Here is an 18,696-nt window from a genome sequence, read left to right as displayed (position 1 = left end):
AGGATTGAAAGAAAATGATTGAAGTTTACAGCTGATTCATCAGCGGTCCAGCTTTTTAAGAAGAATGACTCAACTATTGGTTCAATCTAGTTGACAGACATCCTAGTGGAGTCACAGCACAGAGCCCCATGGTGAAACAGTTTTTATCTGTTCTATGCTGCCTGTGTTCCATGTTCCATGTTTTTATCCCTTCTATGCTGCCTGTGCTGGTGACAGCATGGCCCTTAGCACAGGGTCTAACGAGGCAACACTGCACCTGTGTGCCGAGCTAAGTGGATGGGGAAGGAAGAGGGGAAGAAACAGCAAAAAGGAAAGAAGAATGAAGCTTGGCTGAATTTAAAAGTAGGAAAGAACATATCAGCTGAGAGCTCTAAGAGGACTCCAAGTAGTTTTTAAAAGTTTGCAGAATTTTTTTTATTTCAGTACAGGCAAAATCCTTTTATTCCATAAAGAAAGTGAAATTTCATACAGAATAACTGTCCGTTCCTAATTTAGCCTTTTGTGTGTGGCCTTAGGGAAAAAATGTAAGGAATCTTGAATTGATCATTATTCAAGAATAAGATAAAGCATGAAGACAAAATCAGAGGGCTGTGTCTGGATTTTTTTATCCCTCTAGCTGAAGAGTTAATCATGTGGCTTCATAACTGTTTATGAGACTTCAAGGGTGCCCTTGGCTGCCCTCCTTTTTTCTTTAAAGACAGAGAAATAGCAATGAAGCAGATTCCTGACTTACTAAATGACCCATAACCAGCAAGTAAATTTAGGAACTTTTATTCCCAATCATACCCCCGAGGAACACGTCTCTGCAGCGTTAGTCACACACTGGCATAAATATCTGTTGTCACAGTACCCTCCTGCTTCACTAGCTCATTAAGTGCTTTTCTACCTCATTAGGTGCATGTCCTACTAATGCTCACTGCCAGTGTGTTTACATTTTACTGTCAAGAACCTATCCTGATTTTTGAAGCTTAAATTATAAAGTCGGATCATGAATGTGAAGATCTGCACATCTGTTTGAATTCTGGTAAAGTTTTGAAGTTGGGGAAAAGTCCTGGGCTAGGAGCTTTTGTTGCTCACTTTTCTCACCAATTATCACCTGTGGAAAGCTGCACCAGTTCTTAAGAGCTTGTCCAGAGTCCTTCAAAGAAGTCAATATAACACTCAGAGGCATGGATTTTAATGATGAACCTGGTCCCAGTCTGTGCTACCACCAAGAAAGACATCAAAATAAAAAATGAGGGGGGCTGGAGATTTAGCTCAGCAGCAAAGCACCTGCCTGGCAAGCTCAAGGTCGTGAGTTCGGTTCCTGGTACCGGAGAAAAACCAAAAAAAAAAAAAAAAAAAAAATTAAAAAAAAAAAATGAGACAAAAATAAAGATATGCTCCAAATGAAAACATAAAATTCTCCTTCTGATGTGGGAAGAAATACACAACTCAGGGAGGCAGGGGTTGTGCAAAAAGTCCAGCTCCATTCTTGCATTATCTGTTAGAATAGAGAGAGAGAAAGATGCAATAAGCACAGATGGAGATTTCTTTCTAATTTTGTGGCATAGGAGTCAGATGTAAGTTACAAATGTGCATCCCTTGTTGCAAAACCGTCTTGACTGAAGTAACTGTGTATGTTTTATAAATAGAGCAATCATAGGCATATCAAATAGAGAAAGTCTCATCATAAAACAAGCCCCAATAAGTATCTAACTAAAGCCTAAAAAGAAACATTCACAAAGTTAAATAGCCATGAAATACAGTTTTGTCCTATCAGTCCAGCAGAGTACATATTGTGTTTATTTTTTAATTATATTCAGTGTTGCCAAGAGTAAAGCAAAGCAGAAACTCTCATACACTGCTGATAAAATTTACCATTTCTCTAATTTGGAAAGCAGTCTTCCTATATGCATCTCATATTATCTATTATTTAAAGACTTCTTATAATAAAAATCCCACAAATCTCAGTCCACAGGTAATAATATAGTACTATTTATCGTGGTATTAAATGTGACCATAGATTAGGGTTATATTAAACTATACTATTCATTTTTAATATACTGTTATGTACATATTAAAATAACTTTACAAAGAATTTGTGTTCTAACAAATTCTTATTTTATATGAAATGATTTAAAAACAATATTCAATAATGCATACATAATATCGTATGTATATAAAACAAAATCAAGAAAGTATAGAGAAAAAAGAAAAGAAAGAAATACTATAATTTTTTTTTATTTTTTGGCTTTTTTTTTTTCCAGTATGGGGAATTGAACTCACAACCTTGCTCTTGCCAGGCAGGCGCTGTGCCACTGAGCTAAATCCCCAGCCCAAGAAATACTATAATATAATAATAGTTTTTTTCCTGATTCAAAGAACTGAAGTTTAGTAAGTAATCATTCTAATTTTTTTTCATTCTCCGAAGTTTCTATAGAGAGCATGGATTCTTTATTATGGTGTGGGAAAACACAATAAGATGTACTTTTGAAAATAAAAATAATGCTACAGTGAACCTACCAAAAAGAAAGATGGGAAAAAAAAAAATCCCTTCTTTTTACTTCGCTCTCCCCCAGGGGAATCTGTGTTTACAGCCAATAATGACACGGTGTGCGTATCTATAGCTGGTAGCTATCAAAGCACTGCTAAGTAAAAGGTCATTGACCTCACGATGTTTAAGCTATTTTCTGAATCATCCAGCCTATTCCTATCTTGTAGGGCTCGCTGCACACTGTGCGTCCACTGGAAGTCACATTCGGTTCTTTCCCTGGAAAACAGTGAGGATCTCTGAGTTATCTCAGCCACGAGAGCACAAAAGGCCAAGGAAACTGCACCGCCTGTGTGTCTCGTTCACAAACACAACTCGTCCTGAGCAGAGAAGCGATTGTAGTTGACACTGCCCAGGGAAAGGGACGCAGCGAGCATGCCCACAATGCCTTCAAAGGAGAGGTCAACTTTCTGACTAGTCAAGTGCGCTATCTTTGAAAAACAATTATTGGAACATTTCTCTCACATCCTCTCCTAAAAAAAATAGGCCACACAATTCAATAACACCCAAGCGACATTGTGTTCAATGAATGCCATAGCCCTGTAGTCTCCCACAGAAATACTGCGAAGAGGTGTCTCAGGGAGGAAATGAATGCTTGAAATTCAATACAGTTAATCATGTGTCACATTCGGCATGATGTTCTATTTCCTAGGGTGTTTGTTCGTTGAAGCACACATTTTATACAAAATAAATCTCATCCGAAGGGCAGGCATGAGAGTGCTAGCCATGTGGTGAACACACTGGATTCTGACGTGTAATTAAAACAGTAACTTAGCCTTAAAATACCCCAGAGACTGTTCTTATGAAAAAATCAGGAACATTCAGGCTTTCTCATGGCAGGAGAATTGATTTCACAAGACCAGCCTGGAGCCAGCCTCAGAAAAGTCTTAGTCAGAGGAGCTTTAAGTAGAGTTTTAAAACAGGAATAGCTCCTCAAAGCAGTCTAATAATCCCTGATCAGCGGCGCATGCGTATTGTGCACTGTAATTCCTAAAGATAGTCTGCCTCTGCGCCCCGGCCCCAGGTCAGAGCAGCGCCTTCCAGGGAGACGCTGCACCTGCGCTGTGCTTTCAGGCAGCTTCCACGCCTCACCTTTCCAGGCGGTCGCTCCACATCAAGGTTGAGGAACACTGGTGGGGCAGGGACGTGGAGCTGGATGCATAGTTGTTTGTGTGGAACCTGATCTGTGAACAGACAGAGGGTTTCGGGGACAGAATTACTGATATGACTCGTGTTGGCAGATGACAGTTCCTTGAGCATTTTCAAAGGAAATCAAAACTTGCGCTTGAGCCTGCGCACAATAGCGGTTACGGTCCAGAAAGTAGACATGTTTTAGGCACCGTCTCCCTTAGAAAGTCTCATCCTTGCTTTTGTGCTTTGATTCACACTCTCCACCCCTCCTACATGCGAGCATTGAGGGCAGAGATCACGGCTGATGGGACTTCTCCCGCTCTGCAGCCCTTATCCCCTTACTAGTTAAAGAACTCACTGACTTCAAGTGGTTTGGTGCTGGAAATCAAATTCTATCACTCCCCAGTTTACTGGTTTTCAGGACTTCCTATTGCTTTCAGGATAAAGACCAGATTCTGAACTTGAGCTTGGAGGACCTGTTGGGCCTGGCCTCTGGCTAAACCTCTGGCTTCATTTCTGACTTTTTGCCTTTTGTTCTTTTGTGCTTATGTGATAGTGATCATCTGTGGACATCATAAAGAGGGTTCTCCTCCTTTCCACCTCAGGGCTTTTGCCCTTGCAGTCTCTCTCCTGGAAGCTTTCTTGCAGTCTTTCACCACCTGGCCAGCTGCTACTCACTGTACAGGTCTCAACTTGGAAAAACTACTTCCTCAGTGTTTTTACTATTTTCTTTTAAGGAACTCAGTATAGTTTGAAACTAATACTTATTCTGCACTAATTTGTTTAATATTTGTCATTTTATCTAAGGCGCAACCTTCATAACAGCATGATTCGTGCCTTGTTTGGTTACTAGTGTGTTGCTAGAAAATGATCACAGTGCCTGGGACACAGGCCACGGTCAGGAATTATTTGCGGCACGGATGACTGACCTTTTTAAACTGGTCCCGAGCCCGTGTCCTGTTCACAGTCTCTCAATCCTAGCCTAGATCCATTCGATTAATTCAAACATTCTCAGAGAATATTTTTGTCATAGCTGAAAAAAAGTCTTTATACATTTCTCGGGAATTCTCTTACAGGAAAATTCAGAATAATGTCAAATTTTTGCAACTCATTACAAGAAGAACACAGAGTGAGATGAAATCCACTATTTCCCCAATCTTTTCTATTGGCTTGCCAGAGTGAGGTTTCTTTCAAAGAATGTAACTAACATCCTCGGAAGCTGCACGCCTCTTCTGAGTGCAGGGCATTGCCTAAGTTGTCCGTACAGACAAATGATTTCTATATTTTTTTTTCTTATTTGGCCCTGGGGACTGAGCCCAGTGCCACATGCATGTAGGCAAATGCTCTGCCACTGAGCTACAACCCCAACCTTACGCCTTTTATTTGAGGCAGGGACTCACTAAATGGAGCAGCCCTATCTTGAACTTGCAGTCTTCTGCCTCAGCCTCCCAAGTACCTGCAACTGCAGGTGTGTAGCACCATTCCTAGGCAAGTTTTCCGTTTTTTGGTTTGTGTTAAACAAGCGGGCCATTTCTGTTTTAGGAAGGCATTCTCTGAAGGCTTGTAAAATGACCCATCTTCTTTGCATCAAGAATTACACTTCAAATCATCACCCTCATTTCTGGCAAGGGTATCCGTTTGAACCATATGAAATTATGTTTTATGCCAGGTGTGGTGGTGCACGCCTATAATCCCAGCACTTGGGAGGCTGAGGCAAGAGGATGGTTGCAAATTTGAGACTAGCCTGGGTTACAACGTGAGCTCAAGGTCACCCTGAACTGCAGAGTGAGACCCTGTTGCAAAAAGACAAGAAAAAGAAAAGAAAAGAAATTATGTTTCCTTTTCTTTTTTTTTTTTTTTTTTGGTTTTTCTCCGGTACCGGGAACTGAACTCACGACCTTGCGCTTGCCAGGCAGGCGCTTTGCCACTGAGCTAAATCCCCAGCCCCAAGAAATTATGTTTCCATAGGTCAGAAATAGTGGGGCTGTTCTGCACCTAAAAACGCTCTTCACTCTCCACAGTAAAATTCCGCTGTATGTACTAGCATGGCAGCTACACGGCAGAATACATTTGTCCAACTCTGTAGCATGGGCCACAGCAAGAACGGACCCTCGTATAAACTCAGGACTATGGGAGACGAGGTGTCACTAGGTTCATCAGTGTAGCAGATGTATACATGGGGGTAGAGGTATGCTAGAAATGTGTGCACCTTCTGGTCAGTTCTGCTGCAAACTACTTGAAAAAGTAAATTCTATTTTTAAAATAGTCATATATTGGAACTTAAGTTTGGTTTAATCTAATGGCCAGCTATTGTTTCTGACCCCAATTTTTCTCCAGATATATCCTTCATATTATCTCTAAGACAAATCTGGGCAAATCCTGAATATCTTTGAAAGTTTCCCTCTATGACAGGAGTCAGTCCTGAAGTACCTGAAGTTCACCACTGAGTGGCTCCAACCTACACCTCTAGATCCGCCTCTGACCTGCATGCAGGACTGGTACTTCTCGAATCCTTAACCTACTCACTCTCTCTGAGACCTAATTGCAACTGTAATTGCGGCGTGAATGGAGCATGCTATTTCCTCTTCCTAAAAAGCCTCTCCAGCTCTTTCCAGAACGAAATCTGCTTATCCCGCAAAACTCAGCCTTCCATTTTCTTGGAAATACACCATTCCATTCCTTCGATAGCATTTTATGTTATTCAAGGTATACTTACTCCCTGTTAGTCTCTGTCAGTTTGTCATACTCAATTGGGTTTATAATCAGAGCCCAATAAGCACAGAATTGAATAGAACCCTAGGAAAAGGACTGTTTTTCTCAGTGTCTAAGAGCATAAGACCTAGCACTGAACAAGTATTTTACCACTCATGAGAATCTACTGGACGTAAGTTACTTCAATAGCTATGGTGGTTTGCTCAGACTTTAAAAGTTTCCCTTAGCTCCAAAATGTGTACGCTGTATGACCCATATAGTACCTTGAGCATACCCACGATTACATTTTGTGTCATGTAACTGAACTGAGAAGAAGGCACCAGATTGAGCTTCTGGCATGAATGAATGAGTGATAAGTGCTATCTTCACTTGAGTATTCCCAGAATCAGACTTTGAGCCAAGGATTTATACGTAGGTTGATTATTAAGTACTTTTTCTTGGAGGAAACCAATGATTAAGTCAGAAAGTAGGATGAAGACAAGACGGAGCAAGAAGGGATGAAATTTCCCATGAATCCAGGCTCAACCTGGTCCTTCAGGGAACTCTGAGGATGAGCGACACTTCCAAGTTCAACCCATCTGCAGACAAATGGATTTCCACTCCGCATCCGTCATTCCTGGCTCATTTAGGGAAACGACGCACCAAGGTTCTTCTAGGTATGCCCAGGGATGGGGCTCTGAAGGTCACCATGTGAACAGTGTGAAACAAAGAGAGTCCAGGTATGAAATGAAGAGCTAGCACATGGGACCAGCAGCGTGCGAAACACCTTTTGTCAAGTTGCATTTAGCTGGTAGGGGAGGAACCTCCCATGCACCAGGATTGGGAGTCTCTGGGAAGGTGGCCTTACTGAAAACAGTCTCTCCTTCACACTACCAACTCATAAAATTCCTGAAGCTTTTTAAGACAAAGCTTTGCATCTGTATGGAAAAGCAAAATTTTAAAAGAGAATTGCTTTGGGTGGGAGGAAGCAAAAGTAGAAATACTGACTTGAAATTTACCATACGCCGCATAGATTTTTATGTTATTTGAGATACTTATTGAATTGTACTTAATTAGTCTTAATTGTATTTAATATGTCAGCTTCTCTTAGTCTGATTCATAGTGTGAGCCCAATAAGCACTGAATAAAATAGAATTCTAAACAAATGACTGACGCTTCATGGCTGAGATCATGAGGCCAAGGACTGAGAGAATAGTACTCATGAGAACCAAAACACTAGTTTGCTTTTAATTCCATTCAGCGTGTCTCCCCTTTAACACCCTGCCTTTCATCCGCAGCAGTCTGTGGCACTGGTAGTTCTTCTTGCTCTTGCTTCAGATTAGCCTGCAGGTAGGCTGTGTTCTTCCCAAGTGACCAAATATATACTTATGATCTCAAACTTGAGAGCAAGGTGGGTCCTCTGTCTGCATATGACAGTCCAAGGGTTTCGGTTGAAGCACTGTTACTTACCAAGCCAGATTTTAGGATGTTTAAAGAGTTCAGCTAAGACACTAGAGGTTATTAGCATGTTCGTATAGGAGGAGGTTGATCCTTCACCTTGAATTTGACTCTTGGACCAAAGTATTTTCCGTGGCATTTGTGGTGAAAGGACTGACCATGCACGTGGTCACTCACAGACACCTGAACACAGCCTAGTTTTTGCTCCTTGCTCCTCTACTTGTGGATCCTGTGACTGTTAGAGGTTTGGCCAAGGATGCCCGGGGTCTGTGTTCTCAAACACCCTGGCTCTGTGTGTGGAATGCTGTTAGCCTGTTAGTTGGCTCGAAGGTGTCCTTGAGGTGTTCTAAAGAACAGACACAATTTAGAGAATTCCCTCCTGTCACTTCAACTCACCTGGCTCCTGTTACACGTCATCTCGCTCCCATGGTGACCCCTACCTCTCCTGTCTTCCTATCTGCCAGTTCCTTTCCACCCACTTTTAAATGTGCACAGGCTTTGCTTACGTTGGGAACAAAATACACACCGACATCTGTGTTTGACTGCTTGACATTCCCCTTTCCTATAAATGCATTCCGATTTCCTGATTCCCTTCACAGCTTCTCAAAGCAATGCATCAGCTGCTCTTATTTCCTCTCTTCCATTCTCACCTAAGCAGTCTGCAAAAATGACAAGTATCCTCCCCTTGTAGGTACAGTTCTAATCCTTTGCAAGTGTCACCCCATTTGGTTATCATCATCTCTGCTTAGCGGATGAGAAAAGTGAGGCCCATGCAACTACCTTGCCCAGTGTCTCCTACAGGGAACTAGCAGAATTTGGGTTCCAGTGTGGGCTGTTTGGTTCCAGAACCTGTGAACCAACCATCCTGCAATGTTTGCTTCCGCTAATCCCTGTTAAGGAATTGCAAACTTATGTTAATAGAACTTGTCTCACATAACTTTTGATATTTGCTCTCATCTCTAGTATTGTAGAGTTTAGGCTAGATAAGACTGTACTAGTAAGCTTTAATGCTCACAAATGTATCCCTTTCTTTTTATATAAGTAGAATGAAACTTTATTAATCAAGAATGAACTGATTTTCATGAGGGGTGAGCTAAAATTCACATTTTCATGATACTTTAAAGGAGAAAGTAATTAAGTTAGCTGGCGAATTAATAAGTGAAACATATAAGGAAATAGGGACAGAATTTGACCCACAAAGATGAGGAAAATTTAGATAATTTTAGAAAGTTGAAATGTAAATTCAACTTCCTGAGTGGGTTGGAACAATAACATTTATAATGTACCAGCTCATTTCTGCCTTGAAGAATGCATAATCCAGTAGGGAAATAATTGAAATCAGAAGAAATGATAGGAAATGCCATTTGATTATGCTCCAGAGTATAGCACGGTGCTGTTTGTCTTCCTCTACTTTGGTGGAATTTGTAGGACAGATCCCGAGAACTGCTAAATTCTTCCAAAGCGCTTTGCCAGCTACCACCAAGGAGGTGGTGATCCCCATGGGAGTAAACAAAACTGCACATCTCGAAGCTGAAGGGAGCCTCAGAGCTGTGTAACCCAACCCTCTCAGAGAGGAGGAGGTGAGGCCAGGTTGTCCTGTGCTTTGTTTTGTGTTTTCATACAGTCACAAAGCCAGTTTGCAGACAACTGGGTTTGGAATCCAGCTTCCTTGTTTCTGTGCTATCACCAGGTCCAGGAACAGATTACTGGTTTGATCCATTTGTAAACATGCTGGAGTGTAAGCTGGGAACACTTGTTTCATGATGAAGAAAGAAAAGGAAGGAGGGAAGGAAGAAAAGAAGGAAGGAAAAAAAAGTGAAAGAATGGAGAGGGGAAGGAAGGGAGGGAGGAAGAGAAGAAGAAGGGAGGGAAGAAAAAAAGGAAAAGAGGAAGAAGGAAAAAAAGAAGGATGGGAGGAAGGAAGAAAAGAAAGAAGGAAGAAAGGAGGGAAACAAGGGAAGGGAAAGAGAGAAAGGCATAGATAACTGAGCTGACTGGAAAGCTGCAATACAGGAGCAATTGTGCTCGGCCCTGAGTCCCTCAAAGGGCAGAGATTTTTCATCTGTTTTGTTTGCCAATGCGCTTGGGTAAGTAGACCAGAGCCTGTCCCAGTGCCGTTTAACTACTTTAGGATGTTTGAATGAGTGACTTTTAAGTGTTTTTATACGCTGTGTCTTTAAATGGGTAGATATTTCCATTTCAGAGACCAGAAAAATGAAAGCTCGGTGAAGTTAAATTACTCACACAAATCTAGGCCTAGACCCTGGACCAGGACTTAGGTCTCTGGCTTCTAATTTGTTACATAACTCTAAAATGTTCCTTTCTGAAAAAAGTATGAATTGATTAATTATTGTCAGGCTGCTACATGCATCATCTGACTTTGTTGTACTGGCTGGTCTTTGAGAGGTAAGGCGTCGTGTCCACTCCAGGCCTACTCTGCCATGTCACACTAGTGGCAAAAAGAAATGGTTTCCCTTCTTGTTCTCCAAGTTTCCTTCCCTTCTCATCCCTTTCCTCGGAGCTCTAACTGTCTAGTGAAGCTGAACAGACAGGAGGGGTCTGACCTAATGGTCTCCCTCAGGTTCTCCAAGGGGCTTGGAGCAGCTCCAGTTGTGTTAAAGACTTTCACATTGACAACCTGCTCTTCAACCTAGCATTGTCTTCTGAGGGGCTGCCACCTCACTGTCCAGAAAGATTTGACTGTTACTTGGGTTGGGCCTCCACTACTTCTCTTTAAGTCTTGGTCTTTTCAAGGATATTCTGTCTTTTGCCCTTCCACGACAATAGACCCATTTCCTCACAATAGTATGGGTTGTACATACCTCAGGGATGTAAAGAAGGGAAATATAAGAGCATGTGATGGAGTTTGGGGTTTCAGAGAAGTAGAGGATCTGAAAGGAAGAACTAGGAGGTGGGGGGAAGCTAAGGAAAGACTGAGTTCCACAGTAACTTGAGTGTACACAGTTAGTAACGGCCTACATTTCACTTCGTGCTAGAAATGGGTAGAGATATGCAGAGATTGGGATGTAGGCATGCTGTCTCCCCCTCAACTTAAAAACTCTGATGTAATATTTTGAGGGTCCCCATGATGATTGGCTGCCAACAACCTAAGGCAGGAGGATGAGTCAAAGATTAAAATGTTCCTCTTGCCTGGACCGTCAAGCAGAAAGAGACCCTGAAAGCTGAGGATGCCGCAGAACACGTCCACACTTCACCTCTGCGCCCTTGCTTGGTACATCTGCCCTCCGGCCCGGCTTCCCATCAGACACTGAGAAACTTGACTGTGAATGCTGGAGATAGACCTCATTACAGAAGAGTTCTTTCTTTCATTCTACAAAGTAAAGGACACAAAGTTTTCCCTTCACATGATGTAAAGGAAAGGTGGGAGTTTCTAAATACCCTCAAAGTGCAAGAAATATCTTTGGTAAGGAATACCCATAGACAGAGAAATTGGGACTCCAGCCTGCTTCTCTTTGGGGAAGAATATAATGATTTATTCTATTGCACTTGACAAAACTTTATATACCATACTTCCAAATAGCCAGTCATTTTTCCGCTGAAAAGAAACTTTTCATAAAACCCATATTCCACGTGATTCACGCTTTTTGTGTGCCTGGGAAATGTCTTTTCCCCTGACCACTCCATGTCATGTTCAGGTCGTCCCTTATTACCCATCCACCGTGTGGACACAGCTTCCTTTAGAAAATGACTTTTCTGTACCTAGTCTTCACTACTACCTGTCCTTCCTAAGGCCCCACACTTGACCACACGGCAGAAGACAGTGGACTCTAGAACATCCTGCTTAGCTGGAATCCTGCCTCCACGCGTTATTAGCTGTGTGACTTTGTGCAAGTTATTTCAATCAGCAAGGTCTCGATTTCTTCCTTGGAGAAACAGGGTAATGGTACTAACCACCCTATAAAGTTGTTGGTAGGATGAAAAGGGTTGGTGTAGGTGAAGTGCTTAGACCAGACCCCAACACAACGACATGAAGTAAGCACCCAAGAAGCGTTAGTTATTCCTATTTCAGCTCCATTAGACACGACACTTATTATGCCAACTTCTCCTGCCAATCTTTCTAAAGGACAATTCCCTGGCCCATAATTTCTGCCACAGGGAAAATTATAGGTCTCCATTTTATAAAGCATCCTGGGCTCACCTGATTGGACAAAGTAAGTGATCCATGTCATAGGTGGGCCACTGACCAGGACTTTGCCAGTGAAAGCTAATGAACCCACAGGCAGAGATTTCTTTCCTTGGGAATCTGACTTTGGAAACATCATTAAAATGAAGAAGACAGCATGAGTACCAGATGCATGAGGGCACAGACCATCAAGTTAAGAGATTTTACTGGCCGTAGAAAGGAAGAATAGCCAATTGGCAATGGAAATAAAACTAACCAGGTGTAAAAACTTAGATCCAATAGAGATGGAGGAGAGGGTGAAATTCCATTTTCTCCACTGGAGAAGGACTCTGGGAATCCTGTCTGGGCCTCCTCTGACTCCAGCCTACAAACGGCAACCCATCACATCCCATTACAATAATCCCTTCGCCTGAGCTAACCTAAGGGGTGCTCTCTTTCTTACATCCCGAAGAGCCTAAATTACTAAGCAATGTAAACACCTTCCACAGAGGACGACTTGGGAAATGTGAATCCTTTTTCAGTCACTCTAGCGCCCATCAGCCAATGCAGTCGCTGCCCTCGCTGCGTCCCCGTGCTGTTCCCGCAGTTGTCCTCACTGGGGACCGCAGTACCTTCCTCTGGGCACACGGGCACTAATTCTGTCGCAAAGGTTTTCCCATGAATATCTGGGTGGATCCAGACCTTGTGGGACTTGAGGATTATGCTACCTTCTTTACTCAAGTGAATGTAAACGTAGGTCCAGAGCCTACGCAAGGGCTGTGTGAGGAGGGAACCGGAAGCGAGAGCTTCATTAGCTGCACTGTACATCTGCCTCTGCTACCACCCCAGGGGGAGTTTTCCCCCATAGTTTTTCTACCGGGTACGCTCACAACAGTGCGCATGATCGCACAGATCTGCTGGGTCAGTCATCTCAGTCTGCACCCGCTGCCTCTCACTTTGGGAGCGTCTTTGTAATGGGCCTGCATAGTCCTCGCTCCCGGCCTGCGGAAGGAATTTTTGGTGTCTGATACGTTTACATTTGGGTGGGAAACACGGGTACACATCACCGCTCCTGCTCACCAGGCATCTAGTACACACCACCAGATATTGCTGCTGAAACCGTTCTCCTCATGATTGTTTTCTTTAAAACCTGAGCATTACACTCAGACATATACAAGCGTTCCCACACGGGTCCTTCACAGAGGCCTCCTCCGAACTGCTCGTTTTCCGATTAACCTTTAAATAAAGACCAGAAACCTATTTCCTGGCGCAGAAAGCCCCTGTCCACCTCTCCAGCTTCGCTCATCTCCTCCGCTCTCCCTCCCTATCTGCAGAGCTGCTACAGATAGTGTCCATCTGTGGACGGCCAGGAAAGGGAACAGTCAGTAAACCTTAGGACTTATCTCTGGTCCGAAAGTCCACTCTGGCCTCTCACTTCCTCTCTCCCCACCCACTGCTGCCTGAGGCGGAGTCTCAGAAAAGCCACCGTGAAGAGGTGGTTGATCTGGTGCCTCGATTTGATCGCACCACCAAGGAAACACGTCAGAACAAAAGCACCCTAACTGCATAATGTATACAATTATTATTTGTCAAGTGAAAATAAAAATCAACCCATAAAATATTTTTAGCCTAAGCACATGAGGACTCGAGCGGGCGCAGACTTAAAGAATGAAGAGAGGGTCACAGACAAGTTGGCGTGACACCTGGGGAGAGAGAAGAGCACCTAGAAAAACAGGTTAGAGAGAGGCCGGGGCAGTCCATGGCAACACAGAACAGCAGCCAGAGGCCCCGCAAGGGACAGCAGGGACATCAAAAACTGCCTGGATTCGTCAGAGGATTCTGGAGGGGCTGTGTCTTCTGGACTCACCCAGCATGTGCTTTGAGTTTGTTTATTGATCTTACAAGAAAAGGGATTTACAGCCACGGTCATTACTGACTATCAGCACCACTAGACTCTGTTCCATGGAAACAGAGTTCGTATCTGTTTTTAGCTCGGCTTTGTGGTCACTATCACAAAGTATCAACTCAGTAAGTATTCGATGAATGAATGATCTTTTCCACAAGTGTCTAGCTCTTTGCAATCACGGACTGTGTTGTAAACATTCTGTAGTCCAAAGAACCCAGCATGATGCCTGACCCTGAGGGACACTGGTTACTCTTTGCTGCCTTGATGTAGAATGCAGTATTGATGTCAAGGCAGATTTTTTTTCTTTATGCTGAAGTGATCATCACACACACCTGGTCAAATTCTCTTCCTGTTTCATCTTTTATATGCTCCCCCAGCTCTGTGAAGATAATGCAAAAGCAAGAGCACTTGTTGGTATCAACAGTACAATACTCTAGGCTGGGCATGGTGGCGCACGCCTGTAATCCCAGCATGTAGGAGGCTGAGGCAGGAGGATCTTTGCAAGTTTGAGACCAGCCTGGGCTACAAAGTGAGCTCAGGACCAACCTGAACTGCATAGCAAGACCCTGCTTCAAGAAGACAAACAACAAAACAGGTACAATACTCTGCACTAGTTCTTCCCAGCACCGTCTTTGTACCTCCCAGTTCACTGAGTTTGTGTGCTCTGTTCCGCAGTTGGCTGTCAGAACAAGGAGCATGTAGTCCTATCCCTACAGGCGGACCCTCCTCTGAGGCTAGTTCCTAACTGATCTTACGTTTCCTGATTTATTTTCATAGAAAAAACTGAGCCTGAAAGGAATTTTAGTGAAACAGAAACAGTATCTTCCTGATCTTGAAACAGGGACTAGTGCAGTTGGTAAGATGGGTGAGAGTGCTGCTCTCGGTGCCTCTTTGTTGTGGCCCTAGGGAAAAGGAGCATAAGTGCCCACGGGTGCAGGGAGGGAGAGGCCTCTGAATGAAATGCAAGGATAAACTAGAGTCATCTTAGGACAATGGATGCACCTTGAGACCATAATGCTGAGTGAAGTAAATCAGACTCACAAATTTAAATATTGCATGGTTTCTCTTATAGGAGAAACCCAAAGTATAAATGAAGTGAAAAATAAAAGACAGACAATAGAAGATAAGTGACATACTTCTATAGTATATGGGAAGCAAACCAAGAGATGGAAGGAGGGGGAAAGGAGGAGAGGAACATGAGATTAAAAAAAAAAAGAGAGAACAGTGAAGTATTCTGTGCATGTACCATGTTCCTACAAGAAATATCATCATTATGTACTACAAACATATACAGTGTGTGTGTGCATATGCATGTGTGGGTGCGTGTGTGTGTGGAAGAGGTCCAAGAGATGGAGGGAGGCTGAGGGAGAGCAGGGGAGGGGAATAGAATTCAGATGTTGTATATACATGTACCAACTCCCCATGTATGTAAGCCACCTGTGCTACCACAACGGTAAGCAGAAACACTGAGATGACACCGAGGATGTGGAGGCAGATTTGTTGTATGTCGAGGGGCACTGATTGGGATCATTCCCAGAATATCAGGCCATGGTCTCTGGTGGTCTAAGGCTTATATAAGATAAGCAAGCAGGAAGTACAGAGGCAAAATTACTTGTCAGTTGGGGATTGGTTCCTACAGTGGTGCATCATAGTGACCAGGCACTTCTAAGAGACAGAAGCAACTGGAACTGGAACAGGAACTGTTACCGGGGCAACTAAGAAACTGAAGTACACTGTTGGGGGCGTGCATTTTCTGCCTTACGTTTTACATACTACAATAAAAAAGAAGATATATTTCAATTGTGAAAGCAAAACACATGTCTGAAGATAAACCTTTAAAAAGTTGAAAACTACGTTCTGTTGTATAATTTGTAATTAAAGAGACCAATCAAGGATCTCATTAGAATTTTATCTGCTTTTGCAGAGTAAATCACAGGAAATATAGCTCAGACAAAAAAAGAAAAAAGAAAATACTCATGCACACTAATAGTATGTTACCAGATCAATAGCTGAGAAGGATTAAATAAGATTAGAGACTTATAAATATGGTAATTGCACTAAGTAATGGATTTCATGATAAATGAATCTGCATTCTGTAGGTCAGAGCCGCTCTGATTAATCGCTATGCACTTTGGTATCCTGGAGGATTTCCCAGTCTAGGAAGCTGCAGGTGTGGCCACGTCTGGGGCGAAACACATAGCTGAGAAATGATCCCCTGTGGTTTATACTATGCATAGCAATAATCCACAAGCATCTGCTACAATCAAACTAAGGCAGAGCCTGGGCAACAGTGTCCTGGGAACAATGATTGGACATAGCAGAAGCTATCAAGGGTCTTTTGTATATGAGACAAATAAGTTCAACTTAGTAGTGAAGGTCAATTCAATTTAGTACCAAATATCTTTTATGTATAAGATACCATCTAGGCATTAAAAGAAAAAACTCCACTCAGAACTGATAAAAATGTTATAAGCTGTAGAGGATTAAGAAGCACTCCCTGTGTAGTCTAAATTGTTTGTATTTAATGGTCAGGGTGAGTCTAAACTCTCAATGTGTTCGCACTTCTGTAAGGGATGAGGATCATTTTGAAAGAACAACTAATATTCCCCACTAGTAAAGAGCATGGCCACTTGGAATCTGAATCCTACATAAAATATGTTCAAAACTACCTGCTTATTTTAAATACAAACCAATACACTCAATTACTTATTATTCAGCTTTTCTTGTTCTTAATAATATAATAGCTCCAATCTTCGGGCAGTACCTTGATAAATTCTCTGCTATAAACTAACTCATATAGAGGGAAAACATTTTTAAGTCATGCAATACAGGTCCAACAAGGAAGGAACCATTCTCCATGGCAGAGATCAGTAGTTGCTTCCTGGTATCCACTCCTCTGTTCTTGATAATGGAGCCCTAATTAGGAGAGTATCAACTAAACCTAAATTTCCACCTCTCTCCTAGTGAAGTGTGGACATGGACTAATTCTGGCCAGGTATATATAATCAGAAATGGTGAGACTTTGGGGAAGTCCTAAAGGGAAGATGCACTCCTTTCTTTTTTCCTCCTTTCTCCTTCCTGTTGACCAGAAGGTATGCTAAAAGCTGGCATTCAAGCAACCATATTGTACCATGAGGCAGTACACAAGGAATAACACATATAGCCAGCTTTAGTCTCTGGTATTCAGGAAGTGGCCGGATCAGCCCTGGGGCTATCTATCTTCAGAATTTACATAAGAAGCAAGGAAATAGTTTTCTATACTCTTTTAAAAATTGTTATTTTCATTTTCTCTTAAGCTGACAAAGACCTTACATAATTATGTAGCTATCTCATCAACCAGAAGAAATTGCAAGCACTTGTCAAGGGAAAACCTCATGTAATACGAAGAGGAGCCACATTAATAAAAGGAAGCTTTCAGCTCTGTCACATTATTAGCTACATTTTCTCTGCCCATGCTTTAAGACTGGCATACGGACACTGACTGTATGGGGCCACAATGTGTCATACTCTAAAGTTCAATGCTAATTTCAGACAGTTCATGTGTAAATTCCCCAAAGTGGGCACTGTGCAATTTTTGGCCTTTTCAAAGATGAGAGTTGGTCAGCCTCACACCGCAGAGCAGCAGCAATCTGCCCCTCCCCACGCTGGGCTTACAGCCAGAGGATGCTGGAGAAAGAGCTTGGATTTGAAATCGGGAAACCTGGAAAGGCTGCCTTCACTTTACACAGCACCTTCAGGTCCTTATCACCTACGATGCGAGACAATGATAACCAACGATAGCATCAGCCTCACTGTTGCCAAAAGGAAGTTAGGATTATCAACTCAATTGAGTGCCAACATGTCATCATTGCCGGGAAAGTCGTTTTGGTGTCTACTTATATTCATGAATGGCAGAGGCATTTCAATTTTATGGAGCAGGGGGTAATTGCCTTTTAAAAGGGACTTTTTTGGTCTGCATTAACTTCTTTTCTGTCCCTACTCACTTGTATGATTCTGTGGAAGAATTTTGCTTTTATAGCATATGATTTTAAGAACTACATGCAAGCAAATATTTAGGCTAAAAGAATACTATTGGGAATGAGTATTTGGCTAACATAAAGTTTCTTATTTTTAAAAGAGAACATAAGGGGGCTGGGGATTTAGCTCAGCGGCAAAGCACCTGCCTGGCAAGCGCAAGGTCGTGAGTTCAGTTCCTGGTACCGGAGGAAATAAAATAAAATAAAATAAAAGAGAACATAAGGACTTGGATAGACACTGAAAACAAAAAGGTATAGGTATTAGCTAACTAAAGAAGACTCTTCCATTAGAATGTCACTTACTGATTAAAATCCAAATGCAAGGCACTAAAAGCAAATCTTTCTAAGCCAGAATACAAACATTTCACACACTGGAATTTTTTGTAGCATGAAATAATTATCAACGATCAGAAAAATGATCCTGGACCTATAAGGTAATGAAGTACTTTCAGAATTATCAGAGAAATATTGTAAGTTAACAGAAACAAAGTATTAAACCAACTGATGTGTATCATTTCACAATTCTATTTTTACCAGACATTACTAACAACCAGAACATGAGATTATCTCTGAATGTTTACCCAGAGCAGAATGAAAAATGTTACAGTTCCATTTCACAGACAGTAAAGATTGAAATTCTTACACAAAAGGAAGCAAGTTATATGAATTTCATTATTAAGAACTGTCTTCTGAGTTGTAATTCAGTTCGTAGGCGGCTTCCAGTATGTATCCGGCTGGTTTAGCCCTGCCATTTGAGGAACAGTGAGTCACCTGACCCTCAACTCTATACTCCCCCCCCCCCATTAGCAATGCCCTTCTCCAAAAGCACGTAGAAAAC

The 18,696-nt window shown here is 42.3% G+C and overlaps 1 protein-coding gene across 1 annotated transcript in view; it reads right to left on the bottom strand.

Annotated features, from left to right (window-relative positions):
- Nucleotides 1–1,343: 1,343 nt before the first annotated feature.
- The window catches only part of Ptger3 (prostaglandin E receptor 3 (subtype EP3)), a gene marked incomplete at its 5' end in the record, with an annotated part of 67,510 nt that continues 50,157 nt past the window's right edge, over nucleotides 1,344–18,696 (bottom strand). The window contains 2 exon segments of the mRNA XM_005385244.2: nucleotides 1,344–1,483; nucleotides 3,626–3,717. Of these exon segments, the coding sequence (XP_005385301.1) occupies nucleotides 1,480–1,483; nucleotides 3,626–3,717 (96 nt within the window). The 3' untranslated portion in view covers nucleotides 1,344–1,479.

The sequence above is a fragment of the Chinchilla lanigera genome, unplaced genomic scaffold (genome assembly GCF_000276665.1).
Source record: "Chinchilla lanigera isolate Chin_1 unplaced genomic scaffold, ChiLan1.0 scaffold00022, whole genome shotgun sequence".
NCBI lineage: Eukaryota > Metazoa > Chordata > Mammalia > Rodentia > Chinchillidae > Chinchilla > Chinchilla lanigera.
This window is presented reverse-complemented; position numbering and strand designations above follow the sequence as displayed.